This window comes from Gorilla gorilla, chromosome 6 (assembly GCF_029281585.2).
Source record: "Gorilla gorilla gorilla isolate KB3781 chromosome 6, NHGRI_mGorGor1-v2.1_pri, whole genome shotgun sequence".
In the NCBI taxonomy this organism is placed as follows: domain Eukaryota; kingdom Metazoa; phylum Chordata; class Mammalia; order Primates; family Hominidae; genus Gorilla; species Gorilla gorilla.
This window is the reverse complement of record NC_073230.2, coordinates 143,079,554-143,102,681: the sequence shown is the minus strand read 5'-3', so window position 1 is coordinate 143,102,681 and position 23,128 is coordinate 143,079,554. Positions and strand designations below refer to the sequence as shown.

The 23,128-nt window shown below is 39.8% G+C and overlaps 1 protein-coding gene across 1 annotated transcript in view; it reads right to left on the bottom strand.

The window, feature by feature from the left end:
* Nucleotides 1–23,128, bottom strand: part of EXOC4 (exocyst complex component 4) — an 804,715-nt gene that overhangs the window by 39,845 nt on the left and 741,742 nt on the right. The window contains exons 16-17 of the mRNA XM_019031456.4: nt 20,865–21,043; nt 18,113–18,272 (exon numbers count right to left, since the gene is read on the bottom strand). Of these exons, the coding sequence (XP_018887001.1) occupies nt 18,113–18,272; nt 20,865–21,043 (339 nt within the window). The remainder of the gene's footprint in view (nt 1–18,112; nt 18,273–20,864; nt 21,044–23,128) is intronic.

The window sequence follows — 23,128 nt, the reverse complement described above, 5'->3', positions numbered from 1 at the left end:
TGAAACATGCCTCCCGTCATTCATGCCTCTATTTAGTCCTCTCCTACATTAAATCTGGGCTAGCCCTGTGACTTGCTTTAAGAAAGTGACAGAAGTGATACTATGCTCGTCCTGGGTCTAGGCCTTAAAAAGGCTTGACAGCTTCTACTTTCATGCTTTTGGGAGCCCCAAGTAACCATGTAAGAGGTATGCCTACCCTGATGAAGAAACCACATGGAAAATCTACATGGAGAGGGGGAATCTCTGAGACTACACAGAAACAGAGAGAGGAACTGAGCCATGCCCATCTCCCAGCTGAGTCCAGGCTTCCAGTTGTCCCCACCAAATCACCAGACAGATGAGGCAAGCCATTCCGGATGCTCCAGCCCTAGCTGCCATCCCACTGCAGCCACAGGAGAGAACCCAAGGCAGTCCAGAGAAGAACCTTACAGCTGGGACCCAGTCAATCTGCTCAACTAAGAGAACTCATATAATGGTTGTTGTTTTAGGTACTGCGCTTTGGGATGATTTATGGGAAACAAATGTGTAGATCCAATAACTAGCTTTTCCCAGATCTGGGTAGCCTTGCTTCAGGGCATGCAATCCAGTCAATTTTGCTTTTTCTTTAAAAAATAAAAACTCTTGGTAGACAGTTAAGTTTGTTATATAATTGACCAAGATAAGTGATACAATGTGGGTTGAAACTTCAATAGTAATAATAATAAAGTAAGACTCCAAACTTCACTGTGGACTGCCAGAATTAAAAGCTAAGATTAACACTTATTACTAGATTTTACACAAATATATGTATGTAACAATCAGGGTTCAAAGTTGCAGAGAAGGAATTATTGAAAGGGTACTGGGCAACTCCAAGATGAGCCAGGAAGGCTGGAGAATGAGACTTGGAAAGGGAGCAGGAATAAACAAAGCTAGACAGCAGCTGGGATTGTGGCCAAAATCTCTCCAGAATCACTCTTCAAAGATAGTTTTGTGAAGATACCACCACAGCTGCTGCTAAACACAGAACACCAGGTCTTGCTCTGCTGCCAGCAGAAGTGGATGTTGGCCATACCACTGCCACTACTACTGCCGCCACCTTAGGTAACCAGAAGTTACCACTGCTACTGAGGGAGCCTTCTGTGGCGCTCTGTCACCCTTGTGCTTGGAGTCTGTAGCTCCCCGATCAGAGTTCAGAGTGCATGCATCTGATGGGTGAAGCTGAGGTTGTCCCCCACACAGTAAGCAAGCTTGGGCTTTTGTGTGTTTATGATGGAAGATGCACTTTGTTTCACTCCAAGAGCAGGTTGTGGGGAATTCCTTAAACATAGATTTTAGAGGAGGGGTAGCCAAAAATGGACAAGTGTCAATAATATATCACTACTTTTTCTTTTAAAATGACTGGATTTTCTATTGAAATAACAAAAGACAGAGCTTCTTGATTTCTCCTCCTTTGTGAATATTTTAAATTAATTAAAAACATACTAACTTCTTTTTTTTTTTTTGAGATGGAGTCTCACTCTGTAACCCAGGCTGGAGTGCAGTGGCGCGATCTCAGCTCACTGGAAGCTTCACCTCCCGGGTTCACACCATTCTCCTGCCTCAGCCTCCTGAGTAGCTGAAACTACAGGCGCCTGCAACCACACCCAGCTAATTTTTTGTATTTTTTAGTAGAGACGGGGTTTCACCGCGTTAGCCAGGATGGTCACGATCTCCTGACCTCGTGATCCGTCTGCCTCGGCCTCCCAAAGTGCTGGGATTACAGGCAAGAGCCACCGTGTCTGGCCACTAACTTTTTAAGAGCTATTTTAAGACACTTTCATGAGTCACTGTGGTACCACCCTAGGTAGGAGCTCTACTGATACTGTGGGAATTGAGGTTTGTACTTGGTGGACTCATTCTCCTTATAAGGTGTGGTCCAGCCTTCCTCCTGGATTTGGGCACCCCTAACACTGCTGCCATGCCAGGTCTCTCTGAGGTCTTACACCACTTCATGCCTGTGTTGGGTCCATCAATGACTGTGGTCATTCCTAGACAGGCCTTAGGGACTGTGCTAAAATCCTCCCTCATCATCTTCTTGGGTCTTCTTTTGTTTTTCCCTGCAGGTCGACTATACAACATCTCCTTTCAGTTCCTCTCTGGGAAGATAAAACACTGCCATCCCTCCTTTAAGTTCTTTTGACTAGGAATACTGTGCAATACAGTCAATAAGAACATTGAGGCTGTGGTACATTTTCTTGAAATACTAATGTATTACATTGTCATAAGCTGTATAGCGCAATGGCTAAACTGCAGATAGACCTGACTTTGAATCATGGTCTTGTCATTTACTACAGCATAGAACCTGGGTTACTTAATCCTTCAGAGATTGAGTTTTCCCATTTGCAAAATGAAAAAGTTAATTCGTAAACATACTAGGTTAGTATAAGGATTACATAAGACAATGTGTGTAAATCACATAAGTTATACAAAATAAATACTCAATTCATAGTAGTTATTAATATTAAAAATAATAAAGTAATATAAAATTATTTTAAGCAGTTTGTCATTACTACCTAGTCTTATGGAAGAAATGAAATGCTATGACAATTATAGAGCTATAAATACTCTACAATGCAGTATGAAAAGAACATGAGGGGTATTTTTAATCAGATATTCTTGCTTATTCTCAAATATATCATATTGAGTCACTGATTTTTTAAAGACAGAATACAGCAAAATATATATAATGCTAACTATACTAAATTGTAGTAGTATTCTTCTTTGGTAATGGATGGGATATTCTAGACTCGGGCAAACATCATGAATCCCAATTATCATTGCAATGTAAAAGCACAGAGTCCTAGTTTAGCACAATTTTCCATACAGAGGAATTACTAATAACCAGTTCTTACTGTTCTTATATTTGGTTCTAAATATAAATAATAGTTCAAAGAAAGAGGTTAACATCCAATGGGGAAAACATTGTTTTAAGAGGGGCAGCTTGGTATGGGAAATTAAGCAAACCTTTGAAATGCAGACTAAGGATACTTCACTGATCAGGAATGAACAAGAGAGATTAGACAAAATAGAGAAACAAGATTAACATGAATTATTTGAGTTGAAAATACATGTGAACAATTCCTATTTTGAGGAGTGAGCTAGCCTTAGTGCAGACAGAAGGAAATTGATGTGTGATAATATGCCATGCTGGCCAGTATACAGGCCTCACTATTCTGTCTGGGCAAGGCTCCCTGTTAAAACAGCTGCCAAAAGGAAATTTCTCTCTCTTTGTCCAGGTGAGTCAACATAGAGGTTGGTATTATCCAAGCAGATCTTTACAGATCTTACTGGAAGGCAAGAACCCCAGGCAAGGAGCTGCAGCTTTTAATAGAAAAAAACAGATTTTTTTTTTTTTAATTTGAAAAAGGGAGAAAGAGCTATTACAGACTCTTTGGCTTGAGGGCCCATAATGTAAACATGTGCTATTGGTGGAAGGAGCCTTAAAATGCCTGAAAGCCAATTCTTCCCCTCTGTACAACAGACAGTAAATATTTAAGACCCATTAGAGAACTGGCAAATAGCTGATAGCCAATAGCTACGAAACTTAACTAAAGCAATCAGCTTCCTCACACACATGTGCTTCCCTTGTTCAAATGCTGGTTATGTGTCATTATCATTTCAATACCTATATCCCTGGAGAACTATACACCAAGAAATGAAAAAAGCAAAACTTCTGAAAACTGAAAAATACAAATTCTCATATGTTGTATAATTAAAGTTAACAAAAGAAACAGACAGACTGCCACACACACAGAACAGAGAAAAGCTGAAGCTTCAAATGACTGATTTACCACAGCAAGCAATTACTTTATGTTTTTCACAAACATTTGAAACCTATTATTACTTTCACAGCAGCACACATCAACAGAAGACTGTCACCTAAGGGAGAAATGGGGAACTGGGCTGTAATTAATTTCTGGTCAAATATATCATGAAGCCTTTAATGTTGTCAATAAAAGGCTCTAGCCACTAAAAATCCCCAACCTCTCCCTCCCTCTGTCCCCAATACCCCAAAATGTTTAACCAGTGTCTCTGCGAAACAGACTGCCTGAAGGAGAATGAGATGCAGTGTTAATGCCTGCTGAAAAGTTGAGGCCATTGATCCATTCCTTCCCCTGACCGTGTGTGTCAAGAGAAAGAAGTCAATCAAGAGCTGGCCTCTCCTACTCCACTTGTTTTTTTTTTTTTTCTCTGGTTTGACTCCATCTGCAGCTGAGAAAAACAGAAGGTGCACAATTCTTTGGAAGAATTTAAACATGTAGATTCCAGGCAATGGAAATCATTACATGGCAACTGAAGTCTATATTGTTAAAGGTTAGAACACGGAGATTAAGAATGCCTCCAGGAAAAAGAGAAATGGCTGATCTGAATAAAACCTTTCCATCAATTGGAAAACTACAGCACAGCAATGGAGATGAAGAGCTAAAGCAGATGTGACATTTATGTTTTTGAGTACCTACACGTTTATGTTTTGAATTACTGTTCAGAGCCTTATAAGACCTTTATAGGTCATGCAAAAGCAGTAGCCAGCGTCTAGATCTGTTTTACTCTCCTGTACGTGTGGTGAGCAAATGCTTTAAGCACGATCTTGACTATGAAAAAAAACAGGCCTACAGTACTTCCTCATTAATTCATCCATACACACACGCATTAGTTTGTCCAATCAACAAATATTAAAATGCCTGTTATATACTGCATATCTCAGAAATGTTTACAGTATCTTTATGGAATTGGATGGGAGCTAATTTCCTTCCTCTTAGATAGCTTTCCTGTGATAGTCTCTTTTGAGAGCTAGGAGTTGAGGCAGGGCTCTAGATCTCTCAAACTGCTCTCTGGCTTTATGTCATGGAACTCTAGGCAAGTCCAATCTGCAAGAGACCCTATAGTTGATCTTCTAATCAAACCCTTCATTTTTTTTTTTTTTTTTTTGAGACAGTCTTGCTCTGTCGCCCAGGCTGGAGTGCAGTGGCGCAATCTCGGCTCACTGCAAGCTCTGCCTCCTGGGTTCACGCCATTCTCCTGCTTCAGCCTCCCAAGTAGCTGGGACTACAGGCACCTGCCACCATGCCTGGTTAATTTTTGTAGTTTTAGAAGAGATGGGGTTTCACCATGTTGGCCAGGCTGGTCTCAGACTCCTGACCTCAAGTGATCCACCTGCCTCAGCCTCCCAAAGTGCTGCCATTTCAGGCACAAACCCTTTATTTTATAGATGAGGAAACTTCAGCCAAGAGAGCTGAAGTGACTTACTCAAATTCATGCAACAATTTAAGGTTGATTTATTAGCCAACTACTAGGTGAATGAAATGCTATTTAGTCTACTCCCAAATTTCCAAGAATACAACCCGACTCTGCCTCAATGTCTACACATGTTAACTGAGAGTAATAATGGTGACCACCTTGTGTGTCATTTTAATAATTTAAAATAACCTAGAAAAGTACTTTCAAGTTATTTTTACTTTCACTGCCTGCAGTAGGAGATAAGAGTAAAGGGGACTAAAGGAGAAACACGAGGTTGAAAGACGACGGCCTGGATATTGCATGAATCTCAAAGAAAACGAGGTCAGGGCCAGTATTTCAGCATGATAATCTCCTGAGCACTTGTTAAGCCGCAGATGCCCAAGCCCTACCCTCAGCCTTCTAAATCAGAACTTTAGGGATGGAGTCAAAGAGTTTCCACTTAAAACAATTTCCCTGCAAGAGACCCTGTAGCTGATCGGGAAATTCTTATACCTTCTAGTCTTTGGGAAGCACTTGGTTTAGCTGCTTATTGTCTTAAAAGCACAGGTGTATGCATTTGGATTAATGATGGGGCTGCTCAGTGCTGTGGATGATGTGCTAATTTGCGGTGAGACTCTGAGAGAGTGGTCTCGGGTCTAAGTGTTGCTCCCCAAGGACAGTTGTTTGGAAGGCCAGCAGAAGACCCACAAGCAGCATGAACACCTGACAGCTGAGCAAAACCAACCCCATAACACCTACCAAGGTAGGAAGAGTCTGCAGACCGCTCTGCCGTCAAACTGCCCATTAAAGCTGATTAAAACAGTTAGCAATCAGAGCTCAGTGGAAATCAAGGGGGAAAGACACCCAACCAGAGAAAATAAAGGAAAAAAGAAATGTTTGATAGCTAAGAGAATAACTGAAAAATAAAATCATATTTTAATATAAGCAAAAGAGAGACCCAACATTGACCAAAATGGTAGCCTTACTTCACGTAGTTAAGAGCATACATAGACTTTGGGGTTGGATTGACCTAAGTTTGAATCTGGCCTCTCTTCTTATGTAAACTAGGAATTTACTCAACTTTGTTAAGCTTTAGTATTCTCATCTCTTTGCAGCAATAGCTAAATATAGAGTTTCAGGGACACTCAGTGAACCAATGTAGGTAAAGCATTTACTAAAGTTCATGTCATGTGCTGAGATCATTATATAACAGTAATTATAATTACTCATATTATAATTGGAATATGTCATCATCATCATCATCATCATCATCATCATCATCATCATCATCGAAAGTCACCAATATAGGCCTCTAGGATGGTTTGTAAAAAAAATCACATGTCTTGCAGGAGTTTTCCTTGTTTTAGAGAAAGTAGTTTAAAGTTAAAGGTCTGTAAAGCTAGGTACAAAAACTATTTCTTGGTAACCTATTTGTATTTAGCTACGGATGCTCTCTAAAACATACATCGTGGCTGGGCGCTGTGCCTCATGCCTGTAATCCCAGCACTTTGGGAGGCTGAGGCAGGTGGATCACTTGAGGTCAGGAGATCGAGACCATCCTGGCTAACATGGTGAAACCCCATCTCTACTAAAAATACAAAAATTAGCCGGGTGTAGTGGCGCGTGCCTTTAATCCCAGCTACTCAGGAGGCTGAGGCAGGAGAATTGCTTGAACCTGGGAGGCGGAGGTTGCATGAGGCAAGATCAGGCCACTGCACTCCAGCCTGGGTGACAGAGCAAGAGTCAGTCTCAAAAAAACAAACAAACAAAAAACAAAAACAAATATACATCGAAAGTAATACATATCAAACATATTTTAAAACCCATATTATTTTCATAAATACTTCAGATTGCTGACAGGTAGTCTATTACAGAGAAGTAAAAGGGGGAAAACCACCCAGAAACCAAATAAATAAAATACAATCATGGTAACTAGTCACAAGAACTTTATAATTCAGTAGAGAGAGAACATGTTAATAAAAATCAGATGAATAAAATATTAAAAGATGGGAACAAATGAAGAACAATATAGCACATAATGAGGTATTAATTTTAGAGTACAGAAAATTAAAAAAAAGGATTATAAAAAGAGCAAGTGATATGGGCCAGGCACATTGGAGAAGGTTTCAGAGAACAAAAGGTCCTTGAGCTGAGTGCTGGCCACAGAATTCACTGTGGCCATGTGACCTTCCTTCAGTACTCTGATCTTTTTCTCTTTGGATCAGCAAAGGGTGTTCAGTAAAGCAGGAGGTGGGAATGAAGAGAAGGGCTTTCTTCCTGTATATGATAAAGCAGGTAAAGGGAGGGGCAGGATGGGAAGTCTGGCATGATGTGGTTTGCAGGGGCTGTAGCTCTGCTTTTACGACAGTGATTGTGCCAGTTTCCTACTTTCAAGCATCAAAATTTAAACACTACATCTTTATTTAGAAAACAAGAAAGGTCAGCTTCCAGCCTCAAATTTTTCAGTGAGAATTCTAATAGAGTCGGTAAATGATCATTCTTGGGCTTTAGTCACAGAACAAGCTTAATATCTTTTCAGTACAATGCAACCCTTCCCTGGCAGAAAAATAGCCTCCCTGGGTGGGTTAATTAACTAACTATGATGAATACAAAGGTACTGCAGAATATATAAACAGCAGGATTCGATGACAGATTCTGGACAAGTCACTTCTTATTTCTGTTCCTTGGGATCTTTATTGGATAATAATAATACTCGCTATCTATGCTAATCTCTGAATCATTCCAATTCCAGCACATGTGCTACAAAGGGAAGAGTGTCACTGTCTGCCAGTAATCTCGAGGAACCCTAAATTATACATTGACAATATATATATACAAAATATGGTGACACTAATTGAGCATAATCAAAAGAAATCTTACTTAATCAAAGCCTCACACATGAGATATGTTTATGGGGAATCAAACGTCAGTTACTGAGAGATTTTTTTGAGAGGCTTAGAAGTATTTATTGCTCTGAAGTGCTCTGTGAAGGATATGCAGACCAGTAAGGCATGCTCACCCGCATTCAAGGAGTCCTAATTAAATGATTAATTAGAGATCAATTCATTCTTACAATGCACGGGACCTAATGTAAATGTAAAAAAAGGGAGATCAGAAAAAAGCGGCATGGTCAGAAACGGGACAGCAAGGTCAAATGAAGGTTTAATTGGAGAGATGTAATATTATTTAAATCTATTTATATAAAGATCTTTAAAAAGTCCATCAGATCAGGCAGTACAAGATTTGGTTTTATTACTGAATTTTATCAACTGGTATATTTCTTTCTATCTGGCAGTGGAAGCCATGTAAACCATTGCATTTCCCAATTTACTCTGGCCCCTAGGAAAATCAGGGCTAGCTTTTTATCACTATTAAATTTAAGAGATTTAACAGCATTTTAAGGGGCATCATCATTAAAAAAAGAATTTTTTTGGCAGCAGACTAGTCTCTTCTACAAAATTAATCCCAAATCTACACGGCTAATAATCTTGAGTCAAAAATCTGGGGTATTAAAGGAAAATCTTGGGAAAAGGATAGGTGCCCCTAGAATTGGGAAGGCAAACAAGACCAATGGCAGAATAAAGCTGGAAAACGCAAACAGAGAAAAGGATGTGACAAATATTGTGCTTCTTTCTCAGAAACAAAATTGTTCTTCTAGCAAAGCAGTCAGATAAATTTTTATTTGATAGGTGGGGCATTTCATATTTTCAAGCCAAGTCACCTTTGAAGTCCGCTTCAGGGGCAATACCCACTCTTGATTCAGAAGAGTGAGGGGAGATTTAGGAGACCACAGACATTCTCAGTCTGGCTGGCTGTGGGCAGTTCCAGTAGGTGGCAGCATGTCATTGCTAATCCCCTTCTATCAAACTACACTTTGGTCATTCCAAATAGGAAAACTCATAACCTTTCCTGCAGAAAACAAAAGTAATGTTCCTGGTGCAATAGGTTTGTAGGAAATAAATTTATGTAAACAGCTCCCCTGGGAGGAATTTAACATTCTCAGCTATGCCAGAGATCATTCCTGGCCTTAGTGAAGGTACAAGGTCAAGGATAAAGCAGGGGTCTGAATCTGTATGTTTAGTTGCTAGGCTGGCTTTATCACTCTGTCACTTGAGGAAAGTATCTGGACAGTTTAATTAAAAGAGTTGGAGAAGTTAACGTGAGAAAATGCTTCCATTTATTGGGAAGAAGGATGCTCTATCAATTTATGGTGAAAGTAGCATTTCTGTGCAGGCAGCTATGTGATCATGCACTCTCTTTGGTCTTCATGAGCTGTGTTCTGTCCTTGTGCTATGAGACCATTCCTTCCCTATCTTCTTCAGGGGCTTCTCTTCCTTCTCATGCCCTTTTGGGTCTTCCCCAGGGGATTCCTCTCCATCTACCTACAGCCTTGATCTCCGTTAATGGTTTTAAATAGCTCCATGCTGATGATTCCCCATATCTGTTTGTTCACTCCCGGCCTTTCCCTCAAGCTTCCAGTTTACATATCCAGTTGCATGTTAGATGTCTCCACTTCGAAGTCCCACATCCATCTTATACTCAACACAACCACTGATGATCTTCCCTCCATCAGACCTACTCCTCTCTCCTCCTGTATCCTTATCTTACTTGATTGTGGTGTGATCTGGCTAGACACTCATGTTAGAAATTGGAGAGTCATCCTTGACTCCTTCCCTTTACCCTCACTATTCAATCACTCTCCAAGACCTGCCAATTTTAGCTCCTTCACACTTCTCAAATATGTCTCCTCCATCCCCACTCCCCCCACCACCAAGCACTGATACATTGTTGAAGCCCTACACATCACTTTTTTTTTTTGAGACGGAGTCTTGCTCTGTCGCTAGGCTGGAGTGCAGTGGCGTGATCTCAGCTCACTCCAACCTCCGCCTCCCAGGTTCAAGTGATTCCCCTGCCTCAGCCTCCCAAGTAGCTGGGATTATGGCACGTGCCACCACACCTGGCTAATTTTTTGTATTTTAGTAGAGACGGGATTTCACCATGTTGGCCAAGATGGTCTCGATCTCCTGACCTCGTGATCCACCTGCCTCGGCCTCCCAAAGTGCTGGGATTACAGGTGTGAGCCACCGTGCCTAGCCCCCTACCACTTTCTTAGCAATCACCTTCCAGTTGATTGGCAAGGCCTCCAGTTTTATCTTCCTCAAATCCAAGTCCTATACTGCTGCTGAAATGATGTACTTAGAATATAAATCTGACCATCTCACTCCTCTGCTTAAAATCCTTCAGTTACTTACAGGACAAAGTCCAAATAACTTTAATACCCCACAAGTATTTACTGAATGTCTACTACATGCCAGGTACTGGTTTAGGTCCTGGGGCTACAGCAGTGAACAAAAAAGGGTCCCTGCTTATGGAGCTTACATTCTATTCAGGGTAGACAGGTGAGGAACAAATAAGTAAATACGAAATATGTCAGATATACGCTTTTTAAAATCATGGTAAGGACAATAGGGAGTGCTGGTGGGGGAGGAAGGCATGTTTTGAAAGTGCAGGAGAGAAGGCCTTAATAAGGTGGCATTTGTGGCTTACCCAAAGCCAGCCCTGACTTCAGGCCTGATGATGACTCAGGTCTCTTCTTTCACCACCTCCTTCCTTGAACATCTTCTCCAGTCCCCGGAACTACCCTTTCTCTTCCAAATGACTTTCTCCCTATTCTGGATAATTCCTATCAAGACTAATATGAAGTATCACCTCCTTCTCCAAAAATTCTTCCTTTATCTTCTACCTCTCAGGATGGATTAGGGAAACTAAAAAATGAGCCAAATATTTCCTTTTAAAAGTTTCCCCACTAATGAGAGGATAAAACTTGGGTTCCTCATTTCCTATGATGAATCATTTAATTTTTCAAGTCTTAAAACTCAACCTCTTTTTTTTTAAACTGCTTCATCGAGATATAATTCATATACCATATAATTTTCAGATTTACAGGGTACAACTCAAGGACTTTTAGAATAGTCACAGGGCTGTACAACCATCAGCACAATCTAGTTTAGTGCATTTTCATCACCCCCCAAAGACTCCTCTATCTATTTCCCCATTTCCTTTTGACCCCTACTAATCTATCTCTATAAATTTGCCTATTTTGGACATTTCATATGAATAGTGTCATACAAAATAGCTTTTTGTTACTAGCTTCTTAAATTTAACATAATGTTTCAAGATTCAGCACATCATGTCTTTCTGTGGCCAAATAAACTCCATTGTATGAATGTACCACGTTCTATTCATCCATACGTTGATGGATATCTGGTTGTTTGTACTTTTTTTTTTGAGACGGAGTCTCGCTCTGTCGCCCAGGCTGGAGTGCAGTGGCACGATCTCGGCTCACTGCAAGCTCCGCCTCCCAGGTTCAAGCATTCTCCTGCCTCAGCCTCCCGAGTAGCTGGGACTACAAGCGTCTGCCACCATGCCCGGCTAATTTTTTTTGTATTTTTAGTAGAGACAGGGTTTTATCGTGTTAGCCAGGATGGTCTTGATCTCCTGACCTCGTGATCTGCCTGCCTTGGCCTCCCAAAGTACTGGGATTATAGGTGTGAGCCACCGCACCCAGCCTGTTTATACTTTTTGGCTATTATAGATAATACTTGCTATGAACATTTGTGTGCATATTTTTGTACGCATGTATGTTTTCATTTATCTGTGTATATACCTAGGAGTGAAATTCCTAGGTCATACCATAACTCTATGTTTAACTTTTTGAGGAACTGATGCAGCTGCACCATTTTACATTTCTACCAGCGGCAAATGAGGGTTCTAGTTTCTCCATAACCTTGCCAACATTTTCATTGTCTTTTTTTTTTTTTTTTTTTATTGTTACAGCAATCCTGGTGGGCACAGACTGATGTTTCATTGTGGTTTTAATTTGCATTTCCCTAATAACAAATGAATTTGAGCATTTTTCATGCTTAATATGAATTAGCCACCTGTATATTTTCATTGGATAAATGTTCTCTGAAATACTTTGCCTAATATTTTTATTAATAGACTTTATTTTTAGAATAGTTTTGGATTCACAGAAAAATTGAGAAGATAGTACAGAGTTCACATATAATTTGTACCCAGTTTTCCTATTATTAACATCTTACATTAGTATGATACATTTGTTACAATGAATGAACCAATATTAACACATTATTTTAACTAAAATCTATAGTTCATTCAGGGCCTCTTGTTTTTACCTAATGTTGTTTTTGTTCCAGGACCCCATCCAGGAGGTCAAAGTACATTTTAGTCATCATGTCTCCTAGGCTCCTGTTGGCTGTGATAGTTTTTCAGACTTTCCTTGTTTTTGATGGCTTTGACAGTTTGGATGAGTACTGATCAGGTATTTCACAGAATGTATCTCTAATGGAATCTTTCTGATGTCTTTCTCATGATTAGATTGAGGTAATAGGTTTTGGTAATGTGCCATTTTCATCATATCATGTCAAGGGCACATAGACATTCTGTCAACATGATTTATGCATGTTGATACTGACCTTGAGAAAAGAGAGGCTGCCAATTTGGTCTTTCATATAGCACACTAAAAATACTCTAATTGCATTTTTGTTTTGCCCTGATGACATCAAACCCTACCGTAGACTTGAGGAGTGAGGAACTTATTCCCAAATATATACATTTGAAGCGTATTCCTACTTTAGGTAAGTTGTGTACGAAAGATAAAGGAATGCAAACCAAAGCATTTCAGGCCTCTTGTCAAGCCCACCAGCAGCCAGTTCTCTGTCTTGAGCTAATTTAACCTATCAACAGCATTTGACACAGACGAAGACACACTTCTCTTAAAACACTTCCCTTGACTTCTGGGACAACACCCTTTCTTAGTTACCTTCCTATTCTGTTGGCTGCCTCCTCAACTTCCTCTGCTGGTTCTTCGCTAGCACTCTAGCGTCTCAACAGTGGGGTACCCAAGGTCCAATTCTTGGACAGCTTCTCTTTTTCATCTACTTGTGCTCCCATTGAGATCTCACCTCTCAGCCTTTCTCATGACTTTAAATCCCACCTATATGCTGACGACTCCAAAACTCTCATCTCCTCAACTCCAGGTTGTATAGCCGGCTCCCTTTTTATGTCTATTCTGGTGCCTAACAGGCATCTCAAACATTTCTTGTTATCCCCTCTCTATCTGAACCCCCTCTCCGCCCTCCACACACTTCAATAGCCTCTCCTATGGTCTGGTTCACTTGCATTACAGTAAATAAAAACTTCATGCTTTGAATTGTTCAGATCAAAAACTTTGGAGTCTTTGGTTCACTTCTGATTCCTCAGCAAATCCTGTTAGCTCAACTTTTAAAATATATCCTCATCTGACCATATCTCATCCTCTCCAATGCTACCATCTTGCTTTGAATCACCTCTACCTTTTACCTAGAAGATTATTGCCACAGTTTTCTAACAGAGCTTCCTGCTTCTGCCTTTGCCTACAACCTCCCCTCCCCAACTAACAACTGTGATATTAGTTTCAACATCACGGCCAGACTGATTCACATTATGTAGCACTCTTCTGCTCCAAACCTTCTAATAGCTTCCTACCTCACGCAAAGTAAAACTCAGTGTCGTTACAATGACTTTCCAGATCTCAGCTCCTTAGATCAAACCTCAGACTTCATCTCTTACTCTTCCCCTGCTCACTCACTTCAACCATGCTGGCCTTTCTGCTCTGGTCTTCAGATGTTAAGTGTATGCCTCCCTCTGGCTCTTCACCCTTAGACGTTCTTTCCTGGTACGCTCTTTCCCTACATAGCTGCATGGCTTGCTCCTACTCTTCCTCTAGGTTTTTCCTCAAATGTTACCATCTCATTAAGGACTTCCATTAACACTCTAAAGTTTCGGATTACCTCCATTAGACTCTGGCACCCTCTGGTCCCCTCCCCATGCCTACTCTTTTTTTTTTTTTTTTTTAACTATAGCATATATTATCATCTGAAATACTTTATATATATTTTACTTATTTATTACTTTGCATCTTGCCCCACAGTAATGCAAGTTTCATGAGGCCAGGACCTACAGAGAACATACGCTGAATAAATATTTGATGAAGGAATGAAGAAATGAAGGAATGAAGAAATGAAGGAATAACCAGGTGAGGAATCTGTCTTGGGTGTTACAATTTTTCGCCCTACCGCTTCCCGAATCGTAGCTTTTGTTTCCTTATCTTGCGCAGGTTTAAGAATGAAAGATACCAGTCCAAAAAAAACCAAAATCAGGGGGAAAACTGAGGAGCAATGAAACCTTGAAGGAGGAGAGCAGGAAGTAGAGCTATTGGAGAAATAAAGGAGAAAAAAGAGACAGCTGAAGAGGCAGAGAAAGAGACAAAATGGGGTAAAGAGGGGAGAACTGGGAAGAAAACTCTGGGATATTCTTTTTGAACAATGGCGTCACTCAAGCTAGAAAGGTTGTCAGATATACCTTGGGGACTCCAATCACCGTTCGTTCGGACCTCTCTTGTTATGCTGCCACCATCTGGATTCCTAGGTGGCTTCTGTGATTCACATGTGGAAAGGCGCATGACAGCTCAAGTTAAGATGATCTGTGATGAAAGGAACTAAAAAAGCACACTCATAAAGCCCTTCCACCTTCTAACTCATCTACACTGATTTTCCTGGATAAAGTATCTTTTTGACTCTGAAAATTAACAGGGGGGTTAAAACCATAAGAGAGCTTAAATGATCATGACCATAGAGGACAGAGGCTCTCTGTACTTCTGGTAATGTTACAGGTTGTCTGGTTCCTTTGCTCACCCAAGATCTACCCTCGTATTAGAGATCAGTTAGAGGAAAGGTGTGTATGAAAAGAGAGAGACAAGATAACAATACTATGAGTAGAAGAATCAACATCAATGGAATCCCTCCAGATCCCTCATTTCTTTATTACAGAAAGGTGTTATATTTTCCACTGGCCAGGAAGGCTGAGAAGGTAAGAAAACTACAAGCACTTTGCAACTTCTTGTTAAATAAGTTTTCTGACACACGGCAACTAGTGATTAATTACTGTGTTAGAAGATAACATTCCTATAGAGATTTGCTGGAAATACAGATGCTGTCCATGCTTGATTAAACATTGCTTAAGGAATGCTGAGGTACACTGCTGCAGTCTATTATTTCTGCTATTTTGGTATTGCTGTTTTATGTATTTTACATAGCTTCAAATATGGCAGAATTGATGGAGCCCCTTTCACAAAACCTGTCCCTACCAAAAACAAGAAGGGGGGGGGAAATAAGGCTATAAAGTGTGTCTGTATGAAAGCAAGAAAAAATGAGAGGGAAAGAGACTATGAATAGTAGGGCTACAATATGGTTTCTGTTTTACAAAGAACGAACTGCAAGGAAGATACGCTTTTTCTTACAAGCTTATAAGAAAACTGACCCATGCTGGCTAGTTTAAACCTTCAGGGAATTAAACATAAACTGACCTGTCAATATCCAAGGTCTTCATCCACACCAAAATTAGCCTTGATTTGATATCTTTTCATTCATTCAGTACATACAATTAACACTTACTTTGGTACAGGCACTAAGAAAAGAGTCTCGGCCTCTTGGAGCTTAGTCTTAGTAAGGAGATGTCTTTTAAAGCAGAATCAGAGAACAGATTCATCCAGTGCTGTATGTTTATGCTAGCCTATTTCCTGTCAAAAATCCATGTCAGAATAAAGAATAATAGTAGCAGTACATGTCCCAAGTGGTCACATGCCACTTGTACGTACTTCCTGGGACACAATTCACCAATCCAACTGTGAAAGGCAAGGCGTGGTTGGGACTCAGTTCCTGAAGAAATGCTTCATCGGCACATGACCTGCTGATGCCAACTTCAATCCTGCCCAGTCAGCATTGCATTATTCAGATGCCAGGTTTTTCAGGCCCCAGACTGTCTGCCAAAAACTGTGTTAATTTACTTATTTCAGCTAAATAAAAAAAACCATTTAAAATAGGATGATTGAATTTAGGAATTATATTCCTTAGAGCATTAGTAATGGGTTTCTGTATCCCTCAGGCCTCTGTGTTCTTAACTTCTCCTTGTCAATGTTATTATGACTAGACTAATTCAATAATGAGATCATTCCCCATAAGAGCGACCAAATAAATGCAGCATTCAATCACACCTGGTTTCCCTAATCTGAGCAAGGAAGGCTTTCCACCAAATTTAGCCTAAAACAGGGAATTTAATGAAAACACACACACTCACTCACTCACTTTCTCTCTCTGTCACTTTCCCACAAATAGAAAGAAAGAGACAGGGAAGGAGAAGGACAGAAAAGCAGAGGAACAGGGTAGCAGTGGAACAAATGGAGTAACAGATTGAGGAAGAAAGGTTAAAGATGAACACATATGGTTCATACCCAAAACAAAGATCACAGCATATTTGTCTTTACAATTGTTAAAGTAATATAATATTTCATCATCTCCATAAATTGTTTCAAATTTTCCTGCACTTCTCAATGAATCAAAAAAATCAAGTGAAAAGACACAGAAATACTAAATCTCAGGCAGAAACATTGGGCATTATTAAAAACAAAGGACTTCCTAGCCATAAAGGCTTTGGAAAATAAGGGAGTTTACGGAATAATCCACTCAGGTATAAACGGCAATAGAGCATGAAGATAACATATTTATCATCTATCATCTTCAAATTGCTTAAGCTTTTATTAAAGCACCAAAGGTTTGATATTCTAATTAAGGTTTAGATGTGGTTAAGATAAATGAAGAGAGAAAAAAATTAACTCTCAAATCTTGAAAAACTGTATTGTACAAAAACATTAAAAATCGAGATCAAGGCCAGGTGCAGTGACTCATGCCTATAATTCCAGTGCTTTTGGAGGCTGAGGAAGGAGGATTGCGTGAAGCCAAGAGTTCAAGACCAGCCTAGGCAACATAGTGAGACCCTGTCTCTATAAAAAAACATAAAAATTAGCCAGGCGTGGTGGTGTTCGCCTTTAGTCCCAGCTCCTCGGAGGATCCCTTGAGCCTAGGAATTCAAGGCTACAGTGAGCCAATGTTCACACCACTGCACCCCAGCCTAGGTAACAGAGCAATACCCTGTCACTTAAAAAAAAAATTAAGATCAGAAAACTTAGAGAGGAGAAAGGATAGTGATGAGTTCTCACTTTCCTCCCAGTGAGAAGAAGAGATGGGTTTCAGTTGGAACAAGATGGAAGAAATGAGAAGTAGGTTCCTGTAAAAATACAGTACATACACGTTATTCACGTTGAGAGAAAAAAAGGGAAAAATTCAAATGTTCAAAAATTTGCAAGTGATGAAAAAATAAATATGGCTCATTTATACCATGAAATATTTGTTCAGGCATCATTAAAAGTAATGTTTTCAAGGAGTATTAACGAACGTGGAAAAATTATGTTTTCAAACAACGTTATTGATATCGGAAAACAAAATTAAATTAATATAAAATTGCATTAACACAGTTCCAGTTTTGGAAAAAGGGCAATCACATGCTTGAATATGTGTGAAAAGTCACATAAACAACACAGCACGTGCAAAAAAGCCAGGAGAAAATATACCAAATATCTTAGCCTCTAGATCAAAGGTTTATATTCTTCTTTGTATTTTATCTTATATATTTTATGCAATGAGCATGTATACTTTCACATGCAGAAAAAAAGAGTTATTCAAGTATTGTAGTTAAGAAGAACTTGGGTTAGACATCACGAAAAACTACCTGCCAAAGTAACAAAATTCAACAGAATTCTGTGGAATTATTTTCTCTATAGGACCTAAAAACATCTATCTGTGCTTCTTTCTTTTTTTAAACTAAGCTTTTTCTGCACCAAGAGTCTATTTTTAAAAATGACTTCACAGGCAACGAGGTCTTAGCTTTGGCATAAGAAACTAAACCCAGTTTTCCCTCCTACCTTGCAAAGTCCAGGTCTGCCTCCCGCGACATGGTGATGTTGGTCAAATTCTGCTGAAGAACAAAAATGTTCCTACACATTTTCTTGATGCCAGACTCACTGATGCGCCTGAAGTACTGGGCACCATTAATGAGGATGCAGGAGATCAGGTGGCCCAGGCCTGAGGGGTCAGCACAGTGCGGGGCAAAGAAAACGGAAGACAGATTAGAGGCATTCCTGCAGAAGCTTGCACACAGAATTGCTGTCTTCTAATCCTCTATACATTTAAACGACCAAAGAAAATCTACCTCTGATGGTTGCATCTGCTGATCTGACAATAATTTTAGGGTATTTCTACATTGTCCTAGTAGTTACAAATGAGTGGACTTCATGTTGGTGGCAAAGCCTGGTAATAGCCACATCACCAGCATTGCCATGTACACCTACTGCCACCATGCCAAGGCCTTAGAGAAGAGGCCAGGTTATTATAAACTGTTGAAGTACACAGGAAATCCTGCTTTTCTTTATACACAATTGGGAAGCAGAGAAGACCACAGGCATATACAATGACCCTTTTGCCTCTCCTTCCTCCTAAAAAGTAGAGAAGGACACTTTGGGCTCAAAAGTTGATTGGGAAGCTACATAAATAAAATCAATATGACACTGGGCATTGGCAATAATGTTAATATATTTCAACATTGTCAAGTAAAAAATAAATCAATAAGAAATTGGGTTATTGGCAATAATGCTAATATACCTTAACAATGGCAATGGGTGTATAAAACACAATTAGAAAAAAGGGTGAAGGAAAAGCAGATCATACATTAACTGTCGACTTCCCGTGAGACACCTGTGGACATTTTGGGCCCCCCCCGCCAAGTAGTTTGCTCTTAGGTCTGGAGGGTTGTCTTATGGTCTGCAAAATTTAGCAAAGGGCAGCTCAGGACATCAGCAAACTAACAAGTCCTCCTCAGGATATCCCATGTAATTAAGTTGAGAGACGCTGGTTGAGAACAACGTGAGGCACATATGGGTTACTATTTTTAAAAGCTGGATTTTAATTCTAAATGGAATTCAGTAAACGTTTCTTCCTTCTTTCTTATTCTTGGATGCTAGCAGGACATTTTCCTTGGAACTGTAAACTGGTCTGACTAGTTGCAAGCCATTTGCTATTGGTTGTTTTCCTGTTCTGAAGTCTAGTCCCTTCCCCGAGACTCTGAGGTTTAGATCAGAGTGCAGGGCTTATCTTTAGGTCCATGGCTCCCCATGTCTTCAAAATGAGTTTTCCCTTGATTAAGGTGAAAGTAGAAATGAGGGAGGAGATGCATTCAGGTCTTGCTTCAGCTATACTCAAACAACATTGCTTCAAGACCACAAACTTGTATGTGTTACTATTTGAATGTGAAGAAAAGTTTTTATTCAAAGAAAAACACAACTGCAGATTCTACATTTAAAACTAGATGACTTATTTATATGAAAAATCTCTGTAGGCCAAATTTTGGTGTCATTCTCTCAAGTCTGTAACTTTAGGTACAGTTTTTTGTTGTTGTTGTTGTTGTTTTTTTTTTTGCTGCCACAATATAACTTGGTCTGCAAGACTGGACAATGAAGGGGTATGCTGTTTGTAGAGAATAAGAAATAATAATATATTATAATAAATATATTAAATGCATTTTGTAATAGGAATAAAACAAATGTTGATATGCAGGGGCTGGGAAGAGCCACAGTCAAGAGCACAGAGGAAACTCGGTATAATAACAGAAAAGTGAATTCTCAGGTAGGCACTGCAGCTTAAAGCTGCAGAATATTATAGATGCCACCAAACTCACAGTGCCATGGGGTTAACTGCCAGCTAACCCTTCAATTACTTACACTTTTTGGCTAAAGTCTTTGAGAGATATACCCCAACAGAACACATCTCTTTATAACTCCATATACATTTAAGGATTGGATTTTGGGGGGCCCAAATTTGCTGGAATATAACTTTCATAAAGCAAACATTGGCCATGTATTGTCAGTTTGCCACAATCCTTTGGACAATGTACCTTCTTAGTTGTTTTAAATAATACTAGTTTAATTCTGTGAGAGAACACAGATACAAGTTTTCATACAAACGAACCAAAACATGGACAAAGGGAACATAATGTGGAGTCCTAACAGGGATCCTCTGGGTGAAATTCACCATGAAAAATTATTTGGGTGCCATCACATTTTTTCAAAATTGTGAAGGATAACGTCTTTAGATGGCATTTCCTGTCTCTCACACCCTTCCTTGCCTGCCCCTTGGAGGCATTTATGGACACGTCCTTCCTAAAAATTGCTGCTAATCAGAGGCTTCTGTTCTTTCCAGATGATTATAACATTCTGTGAGAAAACTTCCCGTTCCAGTGATAATTTTAGCCAATGAGTGATCTTTCAGGATTCTCTCCTCATTGTGTATGTGTGTTTTCTTTTTCTTTTATAAGCTCCTCTTGAGTTAATTTGTGGCCCAGTCTGCACATTCTCTCAAATCTCATGAGTGGCATGTCAGGGAGGCAGCCATCTGCCTTATCTTGGATTAAATCTCCTTATCAACCAGGAGCAGATGGCGGCCATATTGTTGTCTACCTAGTCATACACAAAGAGGCTAGGTATTGCAGATTTAGTTCAAACAAGCAAGCAAGCAAACAAACAACTCTTTTCTACAAGTCTTGAACTTCAGTAATACAGAAAATCAGGAAAACTTTCATCCTTTCTTCCTCCCAAACTCCCAGAGACAGAAGCAGGGTCTGACCTTCGAAGATATACTGGAACTTGTGCTGCTGAAGGCTGGCGCTCATGGCCTCTTCAATGGCGCTGATATCTTTGTTGAGCTTGACCACCAGGGGGTCATAATCCATACTTTCCACATTAGCCACAATGGCATAGTTCCCCTCCTTTGCAAGAGGGATAAGATAGTGGAAACAGTGAACCCTGAAAAAGAGAGAGATGGGGAGAGCAGTTACTAATAAATCCTTCCAGGGAGGGCAATGATCTTGGGACAGAGCACCAAAATAACTAATAAATTATCATTAATAAATGTAAGACTAGCCATGATAGCCAACACTTACTGTGTACCCTATTTGTGCCAGACACTATGCTCTACACTTAATATGAAGCAGCTGTGGCCTTGTATATTTTAATGTAAACAGCCTCCCCTCTTTTAACCAGAAAGCCATCTTAGTTATTCTATAGAACAACTGAGTGATCTGGGGCAAGCTGGCTGCTATGATCATTGCTTGTTTAATCTATACAGTGTTGGGAAGGAGTTCTAAAATTCTCTTCAATGCCAGGGTTGTAGGCATACTGTGAAAAGCATTGTAATTTTCAACAGACATTGTTGCAATGAAGATGAGAGGCCGAGTTTATAGATCTTAAAAGTGTAAGGAGACTACTTTGGCTTCAATCACCAGCTGTATGACTTTAGGCAAGTTACTTTATCTCTCTACCCCTCAGTTCCTTATCCATGAAATGTGGGTGAAAACAACACCTGTCTCATAAGGTGCTGCGAGTAACTACTACATATAAAGTGTTAAGTATAGCAGTGTCTGGCACAAATGGCGTGCATAGTAAGTACTGGCTGTCATCACTAGTCTTATATTTATTAACAATAATTTATTAGTTAACGAAATCATGTATGGAACCTCTATGAATTTGTAAGAAATTGTGCTAGGCCCTGGAAATATAAGACAGTTTGTATCCCTAAAGACCCATAACCTAGTGGGGTAGATTAAGAAAAAAATGACTAAAAGAGAACAGCATCTCACTCTAAGCACATCCATCCACGTGCCATGGAAATGTGCCACGGGGTATCAGGAAAGGGTCCTGACAGAAGGTGATGCTTGAGTCTCACAGAACATATCTGACAGCTTGAGGAAGGAGGGCATTTCTGTGTGAAAATGGCCTGTGTCAGTCTGGTCACACACAATTCTCAGGTGCTTTTTGGCAGATATTAGTAGCTGCTGAGGAAGTCTGAGGTGGGTATGGATTGGCTGCACTGCCACAGCCTTTTAAAGTTGTAATCAAAGTGTTTCAGTCCAAATTCTGCCCTACATGCAGGTATTTGTTTTGAATCCCCCACTGTAGCAGAAAAAAAAAAAAAATCCCAAACCAATAGTATCCCTTGGCAGGCAGAGTTCAAACAGGCTGTTCCGTAAGCCCAGTCTAGTCCTAACTCTGTCGTTTTAGGTGCTCTGTCTGACCTTGCATGGAAGGTTCACCGGAGGTAAGAAATGATGACATAATCCAGGGTCTACGTTCTGTTACCTTTCCAGTTGGCATCAAGTAATAAGAAATATTCCCAAATTAATGGCTGCAAAAGCCTTGGGCATTATTATCTCTAATGATGCGACCACGCTTTGCCTGTCATCTTTCTTTACTTATAGTCAGGTTTATTGAGAAATAATTTATAAACAGTATAACTCCCCCCTTTTAGTGTACAGTTCTATTAGTTTTAACAAACATGTACAATCATATAACCACCACCAGAACCAAATTACAGAACACAAACATCTCCTCCAAAATTCCCTGTGTCCCTCTGCAGTCAATCCCTACTCAACTCCCAAACCTTTGGCAACCACTGATCTATTTTTCTGCCCCTACAGTTGTCTTTTCCAGGATGCCATATAAATGGAATCATACAGTATGTAGCCTTTTGAGTTTGGCTTTTTCACTTAGCACAAAGCATTTGAGATTCACCTATGTTGTTCATTACTTTTTATTGCTGGGTAGCCTTCCACTGAATTGGATGTCCCACAGATTATCTATTCGCCCATTGATATTTAGATTCTTTCCAGGTTTAGGTGGTTGTGGATAAAGCTACTTCATGTACACATTTTTGTGTGCATATAACTTTGCATTTATTTCTCTTGGATAAATACCTAGAAGTGAGATTGCTAGATCTCACTTATGGTAAGTGTATGTTTACTTTTCTAAGAAATTACCAAATTGCTTTCCAAAGGAGCTGTACCATTTTGCTTTCTTACTGGCAGTATACAAAAGTTCCAGTTGTTCCACATC